At 41.8% G+C, this 19,346-nt stretch overlaps 1 protein-coding gene and 1 long non-coding RNA gene across 3 annotated transcripts in view; both read left to right on the top strand.

Moving 5' to 3' along the window:
* Nucleotides 1-19,346, top strand: part of LOC106583452 (voltage-dependent calcium channel subunit alpha-2/delta-3) — an 82,463-nt gene that overhangs the window by 30,489 nt on the left and 32,628 nt on the right. The window contains exons 12-14 of one of the 2 annotated variants that reach the window (XM_014167636.2): nt 13,805-13,883; nt 15,477-15,622; nt 15,889-15,906. In XM_014167636.2, coding sequence (XP_014023111.1) covers nt 13,805-13,883; nt 15,477-15,622; nt 15,889-15,906 — 243 coding nt within the window. The remainder of the gene's footprint in view (nt 1-13,804; nt 13,884-15,476; nt 15,623-15,888; nt 15,907-19,346) is intronic. The other variant, XM_014167637.2, reaches the window with a different exon arrangement.
* Nucleotides 1,353-2,238, top strand: LOC106583453 (uncharacterized). Its single transcript, XR_001323524.1, has 4 exons — nt 1,353-1,463; nt 1,711-1,788; nt 1,927-1,993; nt 2,094-2,238. It is a non-coding gene; the product is annotated as an uncharacterized lncRNA (long non-coding RNA).

Below are 19,346 nucleotides of genomic sequence, written 5' to 3'. Positions count from 1 at the left end.
ACCGGCACTGGCCACACAGCCCCACAGCATGATGGAACCCCCACCAATTTTTACTGTGGGTAGCAAGTGTTTCTTGGAATGCTGTGTTCTTTTGCCGCCATGCATAACGTCCATTGTTATGACCAAATAACTCCATCTTTGTTTCATCAGTCCACAGCACCTTATTCCAAAATGAAGCTGGCTTGTCCAAATGTGCGTTTGCATACCTCAAGCGACTCTGTTTGTGGCGTGTGTGCAGAAAAGGCTTCTTCCGCATCACTCTCCCATACAGCTTCTCCTTGTGCAAAGTGTGCTGAATTGTTGAACGATGCAGTGACACCATCTGCAGCAAGATGATGTTGTAGGTTTTTGGAGGTTGTCTGTGGGCTGTTTTTGACCGTTCTCACTATCCTTCGCCTTTGCCTCTCCGATATTTTACTTGGCCTGCCACTTCTGGCCTTAACAAGAACTGTGCCTGTGGTCTTCCATTTCCACACTATGTTCCTCACAGTGGACCTGACAGCTTACATCTCTGCGATAGCTTTTTGTAGCCTTCCTCTAAACCATAATGTTGAACAATCTTTGTTTTCAGGTCATTTGAGAGTTGTTTTGAGGCCCCCATGTTGCCATTCTTCAGAGGAGAGTCAAAGAGAACAACAACTTGCAATTGGCCACCTTAAATACCTTTTCTCATGATTGGATGCACTTGTCTATGAAGTTCAAGGCTTAATGAGCTCACCAAACCAATTGTTTGTTCCAATTAATCAGTGCTAAGTAGTTACAGGTATTCAAATCAACAGAATGACAAGGGTTCCCAAATTTTTGCATAGCCTATTTTTCACATCTGATTTAATTTCAAACAACTTAATATTGCTACACTAAAAATCTTTGTCTGGACAATACCCCAGTACTAAGCTTTTATTAGAAAATGAATGGCATGCCACTGTGATCATTTTCTGTGACGACAGAGTAAATTATTATGCAGCCTCAGAGGGATGCCCAAACTTTTTCATACAACTGTAGAACATATTGCTTCTTTGGAAAAGTGTAATGTGGATTTCAGCTAACAGTCACATCAAACTAACAAGCTCCCTTTTAATTTGTTTTAGCCATTTTACATTCACATCCATGCTAATGATGCTGCTGCATGATTTCAGCTAGTCAGAAAAATGGCTAGCCGACACGTGAACTCTACGGCAGGGGAGAGACCGGATTCATATTTTGCAACATTGCTGCTGAGGTCAGAGTGGCAAACAGCAAGGTTCATACAAACTTGTGCTGTTGCTAACTAAATGCTAGCTAGAAGCAAGAGGAAATAATGTATTTAATAAAAGGGGTTCTATATAGAACCTTCTGGTCAATTCAAATTTTGACTGCCATTCTGATTCAAAAACCAACTGCCATTCCAGCATGAAGATGCAAGAGGACATGGTTGAACTTATAAATAGCCTACCTATAAGCACATTGAAAGATAATTGATGAAGGTAAGCAAAGTTGCTTATTTAATTCAAATATATGTAGCCAAAGTCATGATAAACTACAGCTAGGCTAGATAAATAAAGTTGGATTAGCTTACAAATGGTGCTCAAATTCTATCTCGTTAGCTAGCCAGGAAAAGTTAGCCACTTTACAAGCTAACTCTTACAAATAACCATTATTTTGGGATATGCCAAATAGCGCTACAGACCCAGCATGAAATGATTAATTAGCTAATTGATACTTTTATTTCAGCATTTTAGTGTGGAGTCAGATGATGTGACTGTTTCATGAAGCCATTAGAAGACTGTTGCTGACCTTTGATGAATGCAGGTGATGGGCAGTGGGCTGACTAAGAGGAAGTATGGAATCTAAATGATTTGTAATAAATGTTGGATAATAAGTCTTTGTGATTTAATAGCCTAGTTAATCATTACATGACTTTTAACACACCATCTATTTTTTGCTCAGACTGGCAGTAACCCAATTAGAGGCAGATGATCTCTCCTTCGGCTGCTTCTGATGACAACAACTGCATGTAAGTTGTTCTTCTACATCAACATAATTATATGTCTGCATAGCATTTTGCCTTCATTTTGGAAGATTAACTCCAGTTTTTGCTCTTTTTTTCTTCTCAGGAACCAGCCAGGTTAAAAAATAAATCAGCCAGATGTGTACCAAGATTGACGTGGGGCATCATTCAAACAAAGACATGCCTCCATGGCCACCAGTGCATATTTCCAAATGATATTTGCATGTAATGACAATAAAATCTAAAAACTATGCTGGTATTCTTTTGTCCATTATTTAATTTTTTATTACATTATATTCTTTGTTAACATTATTACTATTTATTAGTAGTAGCCATAATTCATAAATGGCACCATACAGGGTTCTATATGAAACAAATTTTAGTTCAGTGAAGAATAACCCTTGGGGTTCTGATCAAAGAACCCTATAAAAGGGTTCTAAATAGAACTTTTAGTGGTTCCATATATGAAGCAAGCGATAGAACCAAAAAGGGTTCTATAAGGAACATTTTTTCTATGATTGTATAGCCCAGGGCTCTCCAAGCCTGTTCCTGTAGAGCTACCGTCCTGTAGGTTTTCGCTCCAACCCTAATCAAGTGCACCTGATTCTAGTAATTACCTGGTTGATGAGCTGAATCCGATTAGTAAGAGTTGGGGTTAGAGCGAAAAAGCTACAGTAGAGTAGCTATTCAAGAACAGGGTTGGCGAGCCCTCGTATAGCCTATTGTGCACAGGAACCACTTGGAGAGAGGTTAGAGATATGTAGCCGGAGTAAGAAGCTAAATATTAGCTAGATATTAGGCTGTGAACTGCAGTGAAGGGTGGAAGGTAGCCTAGCGTTTAAGAGCTTTGGACCAGTAACGGAAAGGTCGCTGATTCGAATCCTCAAGCCGGCAAGGTAGAAAAATCTGCCATTCTGCCCTTGAGCAAGCCAGTTAGCCCACGACAACTGCTCTCCAGGCACCGATGACGTCGATTAAGTCAGCCACCCACACCTCTCTGATCCAGAGGTTGGGTTAAATGTGGAAGACGCATTTCAGTTGAATGCATTCAGTTGTGCAACTGACTAGGTAACCCCCTTTCTCTAATTTGAATAAACCGCTCAAACGGCCTGCTTTGAATGCTTCATGACAAAACAAATGCATACAGCCTAGGCCTGATTATCCAACCATTTGGATCAGATATGGGTCTATTCTCAACATAGTACAAGGACCAGAAAGGTACATTAGCAGGCTACTCAGGTGTATTTTGATCACACACTCTCTACTTTCAAACTTCTCTATTTTACATTCAGCAAGCAAGAGCAAGCTGGAATCTCTCCTCGATAGGCTAGTAGTAGTAAATAAAATGCTTGAATTAAGTGTACAAGCTATTGTAGTTTTACATTCCTGGGACTCCAAGGCCTAAGAGGAATAGCTGTAGCTGAGAGGCCAGGTGCATAATTACGCAATGAGAAATGTGAAGACAGACTAGAGATGTGTAGCCTAAGTTAGAAGCGTATGCAACCCATCATTCATTAGCTAAATATTAGGCCTAATACTTCTAATTATTTTTGGTACAAAAGAGTAAATAATTCCAGCTGTTTGTCATGGATCATTATTCTCCCAAGTCGTCCTATAATTAATGTGGCCACCAATATGCTTACACAAGCCCAGTTATTCAGGCAAGTTTACCATGCGCTCTGCCTTTGTCACGATTCCCACCCACGGTGGCGCCCCCTCCTGCTCGGGTGGCGCTCGTCGGTCGTCGTCACCAGCCTATTAGCTACCACTGATTCCCTTTTTGGTTTTCCCTTCTTTTTGGTTTTGTGCACCTGTGTTAGTTTGGTTAATTAACGGGGCTATTTATGTTAGCTGGTCCGCTTCCGTGTTGTGCGGGATTATTTCTATTGTGACGGCTCATGTTCGTGTCGGCGCTATTTTACGCCGTGTGTATTTTCTCCCCTGTGTTTGGGAGTATTTGTTTGATGAGTGAGTGTAAATTAAATACGCCACTACCCTGTGCTCGCTGCTTCCTGTGCCTCATTCCTTCACCACGACTGCCAACCCGTTACAGCCTTCTCTCCTCTGAGCAGCCTCGCACACCTAGAACACTTCAATAGAACGCGTTTTTCAATGTTTTATCAGAGGGACAGGGTAAAAATAATAATCATCACTCTGAAAGTGATCCAAACGATAGCTCTCGTTATCGTTCTCCAAACAAGCTTCAATGCCATACAACACTCCTTCCGTGGCCTCCAACTGCTCTTAAATGCTAGTAAAACCAAATGCATGCTTTTCAACCGTTCGCTGCCTGAACCCGCCTGCCCGACTAGCATCACTACTCTGGACGGTTCTGACCTAGAATATGTGGACAACTACAAATACCTAGGTGTCTGGCTAGACTGTAAACTCTCCTTCCAGACTCATTAAACATCTCCAATCCAAAATCAAATCTAGAATCGTCTTTCTATTTCGCAAAAAAAGCCTCCTTCACTCACGCCACCAAACATACCCTCGTAAAACTGACTATGCTACCGATACTCGACTTCGGCGATGTCATCTACAAAATAGCTTCCAATACTCTACTCAACAAACTGGATGCAGTCTATCACATTGCCATCCGTTTTGTTACCAAAGCCCCTTATACCACCCACCACTGCAACCTGTATGCTCTCGTCGGCTGGCCCTCGCTACATATTCGTCGCCAGACCCACTGGCTCCAGGTCATCTATAAGTCTATGCTAGGTAAATCCCAGTCTTATCTCAGCTCATTGGTCACGATAGCAACACCCACCCGTAGCACGCGCTCCAGCAGGTATATCTCAATGGTCATCCCCAAAGCCAACACCGCCTTTGGCCGTCTTTCCATCCAGTTCTCTGCTGCCAATGACTGGAACAAATTGCGGGAAAAAAATAAAAATAAAAAAAAGTCAATTAAAATCGCAGACGGAGAATTATCTCCCTCACTTCAAGCATCAGCTATCTGAGCAGCTAACCGATCGCTGCAGCTGTATATAGTCCATCTGTAAATAGCCCACCAAATCTACCTACCTCATCCTGTCACGGGCGGATAGAACAGTTTAAGGATGAGTCAAGCGCAGGAGACTGAGGTCCGTTGGAACAAACGAGATTTAATAAATCCAAGGGCAAAATCCATATAAGGCTGGGAGCACAACAGTCAAAAGACTAGAGGAAGCTCCACTCGAAAAGACAGACGGGGCGCAGCCCGGCAACCCTAATGCCTAGACAATAAGTAGTAAACCAACTACGTATAAACAATACAACCCCTACCACACGTAACAATGAACAATCCCGCACGAATCCTAACTAAACACAGACAAACTAAATACCCCCCCACTAATGACAAACACGAAACAGGTGCAATCAAAAAACAGACATAACTAACAGACACTGAAACATAGATCGGTGGCAGCTAGTAGGCTGGCGACGACGACCGCCGAGCACCGCCCGACCGAGGAGAGGCGCCACCTTCTGTGGACGTTGTGACACATCCCCATATTGTTTTTATTTACTTTTCTGCTCTTTTGCACACCAGTATCACTACTTGCACATCACCATCTGCTCATCTATCACTCCAGTGTTAATTTGCTAAATTGTAATTACTTCGCTACTGTGGCCTATTTATTGCCTTACCTCCTCACGCCATTTGCATTCACTGTATATTGACTTTTTTTCCTATTGTGTCATTGACTGTACGCTTGTTTATTCCATGTGTAACTCTGTTGTTTGTGTCTCACTGCTTTATCTTGGCCAGGTCGCAGTTGTAAATGAGAACTTGTTCTCAACTAGCTTACCTGGTTAAATAAAGGTGAAAAAAAATCGTTCTCCATTCATTTTGTAGTTATCGTTGTGTGAACGCTCCTGTTCAAATATTTTTTATCGTTATTGTTCTTCGTATGGACGGTCCTTTGAAGCTAAAATGATCTCCTAACCTGCTATGAAAAGGCACTTCCGGTCATAGCTGCACTTCCTCTAGTCACAACCTTGTGATTTGTTGAGTCACTGTCACGTTCGTTGGAATGATTGGACCAAATTGCAGCGTGAGTAGCGTTCCACATAATTTATTAATAGTGAAACTTCAGTGTTAACAGGCAACTAAACATAAATAATGTCCCATAACCCACAAGTGGAAAACAAGCTACTTAAGTATGATCCCCAATTAGAGACAATGATTACCAGCTGCCTCTAATTGGGAATCATTCACAATCACCAACAGAAAAACAAACCTAGAACACCACATAGAAATAATAAACTAGACTAGCCCCCCAGTCACGCCCTGACCAACTCTACCATAGAAAATTAAAGCTTTCTATGGTCAGGACGTGACAGTCACCTCAACTAACATTACAAAAAAATGTATTTCATTATATAAGCCACAATAGTTAGTATCATTTCAATGAATATTCTACATTACCATGGCAGTCCACCATCAGTTGATAGAACTTTCCAAAATACCATGAAAATTATTGCATCACAATACCAGGCAGCCATTGCAAGTGTACCATTTTAAAATCATGGATATTATATGGCAGTTTGATTTTCCTTTTTAATGTTTGGAGAAAAATGTAGTTCTTATTATTCAGTTACAGCTTTTAGCACAGTAAATCTACAATTAACTGCAACATACAAGCTTTCGTAAAGTCTACATTGATGACATAAATAGTCATAATGGAGGGACTTTTCAGCCATCCTTTAGAGGAAAGTGAGGAGAGGAATCTCATCAGGTGTTCAGTGGCATCTGTCTGTCTGACCTCCATCCACCTTAACAGATTGGCCTGGCTCAATCAGCCACTCATGCAGACAGTGAACTCTGCTCCTGCATGTGCTTTGCTAGAGGAAGAGGACTGGATGTACTCTAGAGTCTAGAGCCTCTCTCCTCCGGTCTTCTCTACTTATACTGCCCCAGGCTGGTTATCTGTGCTCTAGAGCCCCTCCCGTATCCACAGCCTTCTCCCTGCCTCTACTACAATCAAAATTGTTAAGTTTAAAAAAAAAAACAATTCTAATAAACGCAACAGTTGAATTTTTGTAATCCATCAGATATTGACTGAATTGTAGCACATGAAACACTTCTGGCACAGCCAAATAATGAATGGAGTTCAGGGCTTGGTGGGAATTCAGGTATTACATTTATTGTAAAAAAAAATATATATATTCTTAAAATCCACTCATATTCTTATTGTCACAGGTATTTTTTTAAATATTTTGTTAAAATGAATAAAAGTATGTGCCTCATTTGCATAATTACACCTGCACTGCCTAGATGGCTTTATTAATTACTGTTGTCACGTTGTCTCGCATAATTTAACAAATGTCAATAGCAGAATACCCTCGGATTCAAAAAAACCAACACCTTTGATTCTGGATTACACCTACCTAAACATACTTTACTTTGATCTCACAAACAATGTATCGCTATAATCAGTGTTCATTTTCAGAAGTTGCTTTCATTTCAGCGCATCTAATTTGTAAACATTTGAACTTTATTAAATGATGACCTCTTACTTATGATGTGTCGAAGCGGTGCGTTAAATCCCCAACAAAGCTTTAGCGTTCATAGATTCAATGGAAAGATATTAGCGGTGTTTGAATACTCATACTAACCTCACTATTTTTTACATAAATTGAGTATAGAGTATGCTTATTGGTCATAGTATGTCAAAAGTTCCTGGATGTTGTACTACAGTCGCCAAAATACAAAGTATACACAGTGGACACCATTTCCGTACTTATAGGGCCCATAATGCAATTCTTCAGGAAATGGGCATGGCTTCACAACGTTTTCAGATTTGAAGAAAATATGTAACGAGAGCAGATACAAATTCATTGCTTTAACTAATTATGACAAATGTTAAGAAAATGTTGAGCAATGTAATAAAGTAAACTTCGGCAAAAATGCATAATTAAATTGTTGCAAGCAGCACATATACAATCACCATCGCTCTGGATAACATGAAAACTGTTTAACCAGCTCTGCTAGGGTGAGTAAAATGGTCAGAGTGAGGTGTTCTCTCATTTGTGTCTGGAAGTAGCTAGCAAGTTAGCCAGTTAGCTTGGGTGCTTGACTGCCGTTGTAAGGTCAGAACGCTCGAGTCACCCTACTCCTTGGCCAGAGCATCCAGTGTGCGCTCTGAACGCTCCCAGAGCGAAACGCTCTGAATTTACAAATGCCCAGAGTGCACTCTCACTTGGCTTCCCTGGCTAAAGCAACAGACTCCCCACATGCAAAAATACTACAGTTTACAATAGAAGACTAATGTACTTCTAGAATTCTGTACTATACTCCACACTGTAGTATCCCTTGATCATGTGTAGTTGTTACTATAGAATTTTGTAGTATGCTATACTACACAATGTAGTGTCCCTTGATCATGTAGTGTCCCTTGATCATGTAGTGCTTACTATATACTTTTGTAGTATATTGTAGATACTAAACTCCACACTGTAGTATCCCTCGATCATGTGTAGTACTTACTATATAATTTCATAGTGTACTGTAGAATACAACAGTATTATCCGCAAAAAACTAATACTACACTAGTCAGCAAAATCACTACAGTGTCCACTGTCTGCAAAAACACTAGTTTAACTATAGTAATACGACAGTATTTAAGTTGCATATATACCCCATCCATTCCCCTCTCCATATCCCAATTTGTGTGCCACCCATGATCAACTTACATGCCATGTATAGACCATATATTGTGTTCCTTACAGGCCTACAGGTTATAGAAAATCTATCCGTTTAGACTCCAGTTCCTACCTACAGGTTATGAAAAATGTGCTATTTTTGTAATTGTCCAGTAGGTTTTGTCAAGGAGAAAGCTCCCACTTCTAAAGATAAAGCACTACTCAATACTACAAGTAATGTCCACAAAACACTACAGTAAATACTATAGTATAGACTATGGTTTAGCTATAGTAATACTACAGTATTTATACTATAGTAAAGTATAAATACTACAGCATATTACTGTCTTGGCTGCAAAAACACTACAGTAAAGTCAGCAAAAACACTAGTGAATTCTATGAAGTATATAAATGTAGTAATACTACAGTGTTTATACCATAGTATTTTTTCATGTGGTTCTGGCTGATACTAGGCTGTTACTTGTCCCCCCTAATCCATGCAAGCTTAAAATTGACACATTTTGTACTTATTTTGTCCTGTAGACCAGTGAGGAAAACATGTAAAAAATGTCTAATTTGAAAACAATCCCAGTGTCGGACATTGATCTAGTGGGGGGGACAAGGAGCAGCAAGCTCCAGCATCTCTCCATTCAAATCCATATCTGGGCCATAGGACGCAACACCATGCATTTTCCCGTATTCGACCAAGCGTCATAATCATTGATAACGCACCAACAACTGCATCATAATTAAGTCCATATCAAAGGATGAATTGTTTATCTGCAACTTAATCTAAGTATCAGATAGTATAGAGCCGGTATTCCCCAGGGGTACGCGCAATGCCGTCGGGGTACGGCAAATAAAAATGTGATTCACATTTTCTTTTAACATTTTTTTCCCCTTCACATTTTCAAACAGTTAATTTATATTTTCCATACATTTGGGTGAGGTTTCCCCCGCTGGTTGACTTAACTAAACATACAAGATGAACTGGCACAGAGAGACAGGAAACACAGGGATAAATACACTGGGGAAAACAAGCGACACCTGGAGGGGGTGGAGACAATCACAGGAACAGGTGAAACAGATCAGGGTGTGTCAACAAACCAACATTGCAGAGTTATGTGCATCATTTCAAGCATAACCTTCTCATTAACCTGTGGTGAGTTATTCACAATTTTTGATGAACAAATAAGGTTTGTACAGAGACTTCAGAAAGTTTTCAAACCCTTTGACTTTTTCCACAATTTGTTGTGGCACAGCCTGAATTTAAAGTGGATTAAATGTAGATGTTTTGTAACTGGCATACACACGTTACCCCATAATGTCAAAGTGGAATTATTTTTTTTCGAAATGTGTACAAATTAATAAAAAAGGAAAAGTTGAAATGTCTTGAGAAATCAGTAATCTACTCCTTTGTTATGGCAAGCTTAAATTAGTTCACAATTAAAAATGTGCTTAACAAGTCACATAATAAGTTGCATGGACTCACTCTGTGTGCAATAATAGTGTTTAACATGATTTTTGAATGACTACTTCATCTCTGCACCCCATCCGTACAATTATTTGCAAGGTCCTTCAGTCGAGCAATGAATGTCAAACAGATTCAGCCACAAAGACCAGGGAGGTTTTCCAATACCTCGCAAAGAAGGGCACCTATTGTTAGATGGGTAAAAATACGAAAAAGCAGACATTGAATATACCTTTAACCATGGTGAAGTTATTAATTACACTTTAGATGGTGTATCAATACACCCAGTCACTACAAATATACAGGTGTCCTTTCTAACTCAGTTGCCTGAGAGGAAGGGAACCGCTCTGGGATTTCACCATGTGTCACGACTTCCACTGAAGGTGGCTCCTCTTCCTGTTCGGGCGGTGCTCGGCGGTCGTCGTCGCCAGCCTACTAGCTGCCACCGATCCATTTTTCCTTTTCGTTTGTGTCTGTCTGTTTTTTCACACCTGTGTTCATTTAGTTGATTTTGGTGGGTTTATCTACACCCCGCTGCCTGCTAGGCTTTGTGCAGGATTATTTGTATGTCTTTCATGTTAGTGGTGCGTGTCTGCACCACAGGGTTTTCGATATTGTTTTGGTAGTGTTACCCCCCCCCCCGCCACTAGGAGGCATTGTAACACCATGAGGCCAATTGTCACGGTTATCGTTGGTGAAGGAGGACCAAAATGCAGCAGGACTGTGTTTGTTCATTTTGAACATTTATTAAATCAAAATGAACACAAAAACAACAAAACGAACTCACGATATACCGACAGTCTTCTCAGGCTCATACATGCTAGACAAGAAACAGTGCCCAAAAACCCCGGAATACTAAATCAAATGCCCTTTTTAGAAAAACACCACCCCGAGCCACATAAAACAAATACCCTCTGCCACGTCCTGACCAAACTACAATAATAATTAACCCTTATACTGGCCAGGACGTGACACCAATGGAGACTTTAAAACAGTTACAGAGTTGAATGGCTGTGATAGCAGAAAACTACACCATTGCAGTTACTCTACAATACTAACCTAATTGACAGAATGAAAAGAAGGAACCCTGTATAGAATACAAATATTCTAAAACATGCATCCTGTTTGCAACAAGACACTAAAGTACTGTAAAAAAGTATGGCAAAGCAATTCACTTTTTGTCCTGAATACAAAAGCAGTCAAGCACCCAAGCTAGCTAGCTTGCTAGCTACATCCAGACATAAATGAGCCCAGTACATCACTGGGGCCAAGCTTCCTGCCATCCAGGACCTATATAACAGGCTGTGTCAGAGGAAAGCCAATAAAATTGTCAGAGACTCCAGTCACCCAAGTCATAGACTGTTTCCTCTGCTACCGTACGGCAAGCTGTACCGGAGCGCCAAGTCTAGGACCAAAAGGCTCCATAACAGCTTCTACCCCCAAGCCATAAGACTGCTGAACAATTAATTAAATGGCCACCGATTATTTACATTGACCCCCCACATTTGTTTTGTACGCTGCTGCTACTCATTGTTTATTATCTATGCATAGTCACTTCACCCCTACCTACATGTACAAATTACCTCGACTAACCTGTACCCCCGCACACTGACTCGTCACCGGTACCCCCTGTATATAGCCTCGTTATTGTTATTTTATTGTGTTACTTTTTATTATTTTTTACTTTATTTGGTAAATATTTTCTTAACTCTTCTTGGACTGCACTGCTGGTTGAGGGCTTGTAAGCAAGAGTTTGAAAGAGTTGCGTTAGTAAAAGGAAAGCAATCAATCCAATGAGATTTAAGTGACAGGTGGATTTTGCACTATTCAGACACAGGAAGTAGATGGCTGAAAAAGACAGATCCAGGGTGGGGCATGCGCGTTGCTAATCTATACTGCCCGAGGCGGTCTCTCCATATGGTAGATCTCCTCTTTCCTCATGTATCTATCCTCAGCCTTTCCTCTGCCTCTGCCCCAGACTGACTACATAAGGACTAGAGTCCCTCTCCTCCTCATAGTACCAACATAGTCTTCTCCCTGCTTCTGCCTCTCTGTCTCTGCCTCTGTCACCCCAGGCTGGCTCTCTATTGGAGGGTCATTCTGGCAGGAGGCCACACTGTGACAAACGACTTGGTGAAAACGTTAAACAAATGCAACTGAAATGAAATGGGCTGCTGTACTATTCACAGTGCAATAAAAGCAACACCTTGGGGCCCTTTTGTCCAGTCCTATCAAGCATGTGTGTGTCGGCAGACTCGGCACAAAGGGGCAGTATCTGGCAGTGTAACCTCCATCCCCCCACATACCCAGAGGGGCAGTATTTGGCAGCCGTTCACTCTGAGCAGTGGTTGGCGGATGCCACAGAGAAAATTCTAACTGTCTCTTGTTTCTCTGTGCTGTCAACCTTGGTTTATACATACATACAGATGTAATGAAGTGCAGACATGCAGATAATGTGGATGAGCAAGAAAGAGAGCAAGAGGAAGGAAACATAATGAAAATGAGAAGGGGATGCAGGAGAGGAGAGCAGAGATGAAAGGAAAAGCAAGGAAAAGAAGAAAGAGAGAGCTATACTGAGTGCTGGGTCTTTCATTGTGAGGCACAAATAGTACTGTAGTAGTCCATACATCCACCCTCTCCTCTCCTCTCCTCTCCTCTCCTCTCTTCAGTGGTAGACTATACATCCCCCCTCCTCTCCACTCCTCTCCTCTAATTTCTGTTCAATAGTAGATTATACATCCACCCTCCTCTCCACTCCTCTCCTCTAATTTCTGTTCAATAGTAGATTATACATCCACCCTCCTCTCCACTCCTCTCCTCTAATTTCTGTTCAATAGTAGATTATACATCCACCCTCCTCTCCACTCCTCTCCTCTAATTTCTGTTCAATAGTAGATTAAACATCCACCCTCCTCTCCACTCCTCTCCTCTAATTTCTGTTCAGTAGTAGATTATACATCCACCCTCCTCTCCACTCCTCTCCTCTAATTTCTGTTCAGTAGTAGATTATACATCCACCCTCCTCTCATCTCCTCTCCTCTACTTTCCTTTCCTCTCCTCTCATCTCCACTCCTCTCCTCTCTTCGGTGGTAGACTATACATCCTCTCCTCTTCTCTCCACTCCTCTCCTCTCTTCAGTGGTAGACTATACATCCTCTCCTCTCCTCTCCTCTCCTCTAATTTCCGTTCGGTAGTAGACTATACATCCACCCTCATCTCATATCCACTCCTCTCCTCTCTTTGGTAGTAGACTATACATCCACCCTCCTCTCATCTCCACTCCTCTCCTCTCTTTGGTAGTAGACTATACATCCACCCTCATCTCCACTCCTCTCCTCTCTTCGGTAGTAGACTATACATCTATCCACCCTCCTCTCATCTCCACTCCTCTCCTCTCTTCAGTAGTAGACTATACATCCACCCTCCTCTCATCTCCACTCCTCTCCTTTCCTTTCCTCTCATCTCATCTCCTTTCCTCTCCTCTCCTCTCCTTTCCTTTCCTCTCATCTCCTTTCCTCTCCTCTCATCTCCACTCCTCTCCTTTCCTTTCCTCTCATCTCATCTCCTTTCCTCTCATCTCCTTTCCTCTCTCCAGACAGATTGAATCAGAGCAGGAAAATGGAGCACGATGTGATTCCATCACTGCACATGTTTATGTATTCTCTATTTAAATCACCACACTGTAAATGACTGATGTCCCTTTCCTCTTCAAATAGGTGCGCATATTCCCTTACCTGATTGGCCGAGAGTCTGCCTTTGCTGATAACATGAAATGGATGGCCTGTGCTAATAAAGGTTTGTCTTTTCTTAAAAATTGTATAATGACCAAATACACTATGTACCAAATACACTATGTACCACGACCACTATGTACCACATACACTATGTACCACATACACTACACAGCACATGTATACTATTAATGGGATGGTATGTTGGCTGTGTGTGAATGTGTGGGCGTGAGTGTGTGTTGGGTAGATTGGCTGTGTGTGAATGTGTGGGCGTGAGTGTGTGTTGGGTAGATTGGCTGCGTGTGAATGTGTGGGCGTGAGTGTGTGTTGGGTAGATTGGCTGTGTGTGAATGTGTGGGCGTGAGTGTGTGTTGGGTAGATTGGCTGTGTGTGAATGTGTGGGCGTGAGTGTGTGTTGGGTAGATTGGCTGTGTGTGAATGTGTGGGCGTGAGTGTGTGTTGGGTAGATTGGCTGTGTGTGAATGTGTGGGTGTGAGTGTGTGTTGGGTAGATTGGCTGTGTGTGAATGTGTGGGCGTGAGTGTGTGTTGGGTAGATTGGCTGTGTGTGAATGTGTGGGCGTGAGTGTGTGTTGGGTTGATTGGCTGTGTGTGAATGTGTGGGCGTGAGTGTGTGTTGGGTAGATTGGCTGTGTGTGAATGTGTGGGCGTGAGTGTGTGTTGGGTAGGTTGGCTGCGTGTGAATGTGTGGGCGTGAGTGTGTGTTGGCTAGATTGGCTGTGTGTGAATGTGTGGGCGTGAGTGTGTGTTGGGTAGATTGGCTGTGTGTGAATGTGTGGGCGTGAGTGTGTGTTGGGTAGATTGGCTGTGTGTGAATGTGTGGGTGTGAGTGTGTGTTGGGTAGATTGGCTGTGTGTCAATGTGTGGGTATGAGTGTGTGTTGGGTAGATTGTCTCTGTGTGAGTGTGTGGGCGTGAGTGTGTGTTGGGTAGATTGGCTGTGTGTGAATGTGTGGGCGTGAGTGTGTGTTGGGTAGATTGTCTCTGTGTGAGTGTGTGGGCGTGAGTGTGTGTTGGGTAGATTGGCTGTGTGTGAATGTGTGGGCGTGAGTGTGTGTTGGGTTGATTGGCTGTGTGTGAATGTGTGGGCGTGAGTGTGTGTTGGGTAGATTGGCTGTGTGTGAATGTGTGGGCGTGAGTGTGTGTTGGGTAGGTTGGCTGTGTGTGAATGTGTGGGCGTGAGTGTGTGTTGGGTAGATTGGCTGTGTGTGAATGTGTGGGCGTGAGTGTGTGTTGGGTAGATTGGCTGTGTGTGAATGTGTGGGCGTGAGTGTGTGTTGGGTAGATTGGCTGTGCTGATGTGTGCAGAATGGAGTGTTAGTGGAGACACAGGGCTCAGGGGCCATCTCTGCCTAATCCCTCTTTCTGTCAGAGACTTTCCCCCTGGCCACCTGCTGCTGATGGCTATCGTGTGCCCACGCTCCAGATGAGAGGTGAATGCTCTGGACTGGGAAAGTCACAGTCAGGAAAAGTGATCACTGTGGGATTAAACAGCCCAGCTACTCTAACTTTATTCTGACACTCACAGTAACACACACTTACTGGGAAATACCCCTAGTTTGATACATTGTGTGTGCACGTGGACGCGTGTGTGTTTGTGTGTGTGTCTGTGTGTGCGTGCTTGTGTGTGTTGCCACAGGGTATTTCAGTCAGATCTCTACACTGGCTGATGTACAGGAGAATGTGATGAGGTATCTTCATGTGATGAGTCGTCCTAAAGTCATCGATCATGAACATGACACGGTCTGGACAGAGGCCTACATGGACAGCACTGGGAGTATCATAGTGAGTAGAAAAAGGCATGGGAGTGTGTGTGTACATTATGTACTGTATGTATGCGCATGGGTGTGTGTGCGTGTGCGTTTGTGTGTGTCCATGTGTGTGTGTCCTCTCTGATCAGTCCTCTTCATGCTACGTTTGTCTGTCTGTCTGTCTGTCTGTCTGTCTGTCTGTCTGTCTGTCTGTCTGTCTGTCTGTCTGTCTGTCTGTCTGAGTGAGTGAGCATCTGTTTGTCTGTCAATCCTCATATGTCGTTTTTCTGTCTCCTGCAGCTCTCCCAGGCACACAAGGTAAAGCCTTTCTCTCTCTCAGTTCAATTTCAATGTAAGGGCTTTATTGGCATGGGAAACATATTGCCATGGCTAGTGAAATAGATAATCAACAAAAGTGAAATAAACAATAAACAATTAACAGTAAACATTACACTTACAAAAGTTCCAAAAGAATAAAAACATTACAAATGTCATATTATGTCTATATACAGTGTTGTAATGATGTGCAAATAGTTAAAGTACAAAAGGGAAAATAAATAAACATATAGGTTGTATTTACAATGGTGTTTGTTCTTCACTGGTTGCCCTTTTCTTGTGGCAACAGGTCACAAATCTTGCTGTTGTGATTGCACACTAGTATTTCACCCAATAGATACGGGAGTTTATCAAAATGTTATTTGATTTCGAATTCTTTGTGGGTCTATGTAATCTGAGGGAAATATGTGTCTCTAATATGGTCATACATTTGGCAGGAGGTTAGGAAGTGCATTCAGTTTCCACCTCATTTTGTGAGCAGTGTATACATAGCCTGTCTTCTCTTGAGAGCCTTCGGCGGCCTTTCTCAATAGCAAGGCTATGCTCACTGAGTCTGTACATAGTCAAAGATTTCCTTAATTTTGGGTCGGTCACAGTGGTCAGGTATTCTGCCACTGTGTACTCTCTGTTTAGGGCCAAATAGCATTCTAGTTTGCTCTGTTTTTTGTAAATTCTTTCCAATGTGTCAAGTAATTATCTTTTTGTTTTCTCATGATTTGGTTGGGTCTAATTGTGTTGCTGTCCTGGGGCTCTGTGGGGTGTGTTTGTGTTTGTGAACGGAGCCCCAGGACCAGCTTGCTTAGCGGCTCTTCTCCAGGTTAATCTCTCTGTAGGTGATGGCTTTGTTATGGAGGGTTTGGGAATCTCTTCCTTTTAGGTGGTTGTAGAATTTAACAGCTCTTTTCTGGGTTTTGATAATTAACGGGTATCAGCCTAATTCTGCTCTGCATGCATTATTTGGTGTTTTACGTTGTACACAGAGGATATTTTTGCAGAATTCTGCATGCAGAGTCTCAATTTGGTATTTGTCCCATTTTGTGAATTCTTGATTGGTGAGCGGACCCCAGACCTCACAACCATAACGGTTAATGGGTTCAATAACTGATTAAATTATTTTTTGCCAGATCCTAATTGGTATGTCAAATTTTATGTTCCTTTTGATGCCATGGAAGGCCCTTCTTGCCTTGTCTCTCAGACTATTCACAGCTTTGTGGAAGTTACCTGTGGTGCTGATGTTTAGCCCGAGTTATGTATACATTTCTGTGTGCTCTAGAGCAACGGTGTCTAGATGGAATTTGTATTCGGTGTCCTAGTAACTGGCCCTTTTTTGGAACACCATTTTGTTGTCTTTACTGAGATTTACTGTCAGGGCCCAAGTCTGACAGAATCTGTGCAGAAGATCTAGGTGCTGCTGTAGGCCCTCCTTGGTTGGGGACAGAAGCACCAGATCATCAGCAAACAGTAGACATAAGACTTCAGATTGTAGTAGGGTGCTGCAGACTGTTCTAGTGCCCTCGCCAATTTGTTTGTATATATGTTGAAGAGTGTGAGGCTTAAGCTGCATCCCTGTCTCACCCCCCAGCTCTATGGAAAGAAATGTGTGTGTTTTTTGCCAATTTTAACCGCACACTTGTTGTTTATGTACATGGATTTTATAATGTATGTTTTTCTCCCAACACCACTTTCCATCAATTTGTATAGCAGACCCTCATGCCAAATTGAGTTGACAGCTTTTTTGAAATCAACAAATAATGAGAAGACTTTGCCTTTGTTTTGATTTGTTTGTTTGTCAATTAGGGGGTGTGCAGGGTGAATATGTGGTCTGTCTTACCGTAATTTGGTAAAAAGCCAATTTGACATTTGCTCAGTACATTGTTTTCGCTGAGGAAAAATCTGCTGTTAATGATAATGCAGAGGATTTTCCCAAGGTTGCTGTTGATGCATAACCCCCGGTAGTTATTGGGGTCAAATTTGTCTCCACTTTTGTGGATTGGGGTGATCAGTCCTTAGTACCAAAAACCAGGGAAGATGCCAGAGTTGAGGATTATGTTAAAGGGTTTTAGTATAGCCAATTGGAATTTGTGGTCTGTATATTTTATAATTTCATTTAGGATACCATCAACCCCACAGGCCTTTTTGGGTTGGAGGGTTTGTATTTTGTCCTGTGGTTCATTCAATGTAATTGGAGAATCCAATGGGTTCTGGTAGTCTTTAATAGTTGATTCTAAGATTTGTATTTGATCATGTATATGTTTTTGCTGTTTGTTCATTGTTATAGAGCCAAAAAGATTGGAGAAGTGGTTTACCCATACATCTCCATTATGGACAGATAACTCTTCGTGTTGTTGTTTGTTTAGTTTTCCAATTTTTTCAGAAGTTGTTAGATTCTATGGATTCTTCAATTACATTGAGCTGATTTCTGATGTGCTACAACTTATTTTTCCGTAGTGTACAGTATTTCTGTTTTGTTTTAGTGATTCACCATAGTGAAAGCGTAGGCTCAGGTTTTCTGGGTCTCGATATTTTTGGTTGGATAGGTTTCTTCATTTCTTTCTTAGGTTTTTGCATTCTTCATCAAACCATTTGTTATTGTTGTCAATTTTCTTAGGTTGTCTGTTTGACATTTTTAGATTTGATAGGGAAGCTGAGAGGTCAAATATACTGTTTAGGTTTTCTACTGCCAAGTTTACACCTTCACTTTTACAGTGAAACCTTTTGTCCAGAAAAGTGTCTAGAATGGATTGAATTTATTGTTGCCTAACTGTTTTTTGGTAGATTTCCACACAATTTTCCTTCCATATTAAGCACTTCTTAATATTTTTCAGTTCCTTTGGGTTTGATGCCTCATGATTGAGTATTGCTCTGTTCAAGTAGACTGTGATTTTGCTGTGATCTGATAGGGGTGTCAGTGGACTGACTGTGAATGCTCTGAGAGACTCTGGGTTGAGGTCAGTGATAAAGTAGTCTACAGTACTACTGCCAAGTGATGAGTTATAGTTGTACCTACCATAGGAGTCCCCTCGAAGCCTACCATTGACTATGTATGTACCCAGCATCTGACAGAGCTGCAGGAGTTGTGATCCGTTTTTGTTGGTTATGTTGTCATAGTTGTGTCTAGGGAGGCATATGGGGGAGGGAATGCTGTCACCTCCAGGTAGATGTTTGTCCCCCTGTGTGCTGAGGGGGTTGGGTTCTTGTATTTAGGTCGCCACAGACTAGTACATGTCCCTGGGCCTGGAAATTGTTGATCTCACCCACTAGGATGGAGAAGCTGTCATCATTAAAGTATGGGGATTCTATTGGGGGGATATAGGTAGCTCACATGAGGACATTTTTCTCTGTTGAGATAATTTCCTTATTAATTTCTAGCCAGATGTAAAATGTTCCTGTTTTGACTTATTTAATAGAGTGGGTTAAGGCTG

This window comes from Salmo salar, chromosome ssa22 (genome assembly GCF_905237065.1).
Source record: "Salmo salar chromosome ssa22, Ssal_v3.1, whole genome shotgun sequence".
In the NCBI taxonomy this organism is placed as follows: Eukaryota; Metazoa; Chordata; class Actinopteri; order Salmoniformes; family Salmonidae; genus Salmo; species Salmo salar.
Note: the sequence above shows the minus strand (reverse complement) of the source record. Positions and strands in the feature narration are given on the sequence as shown.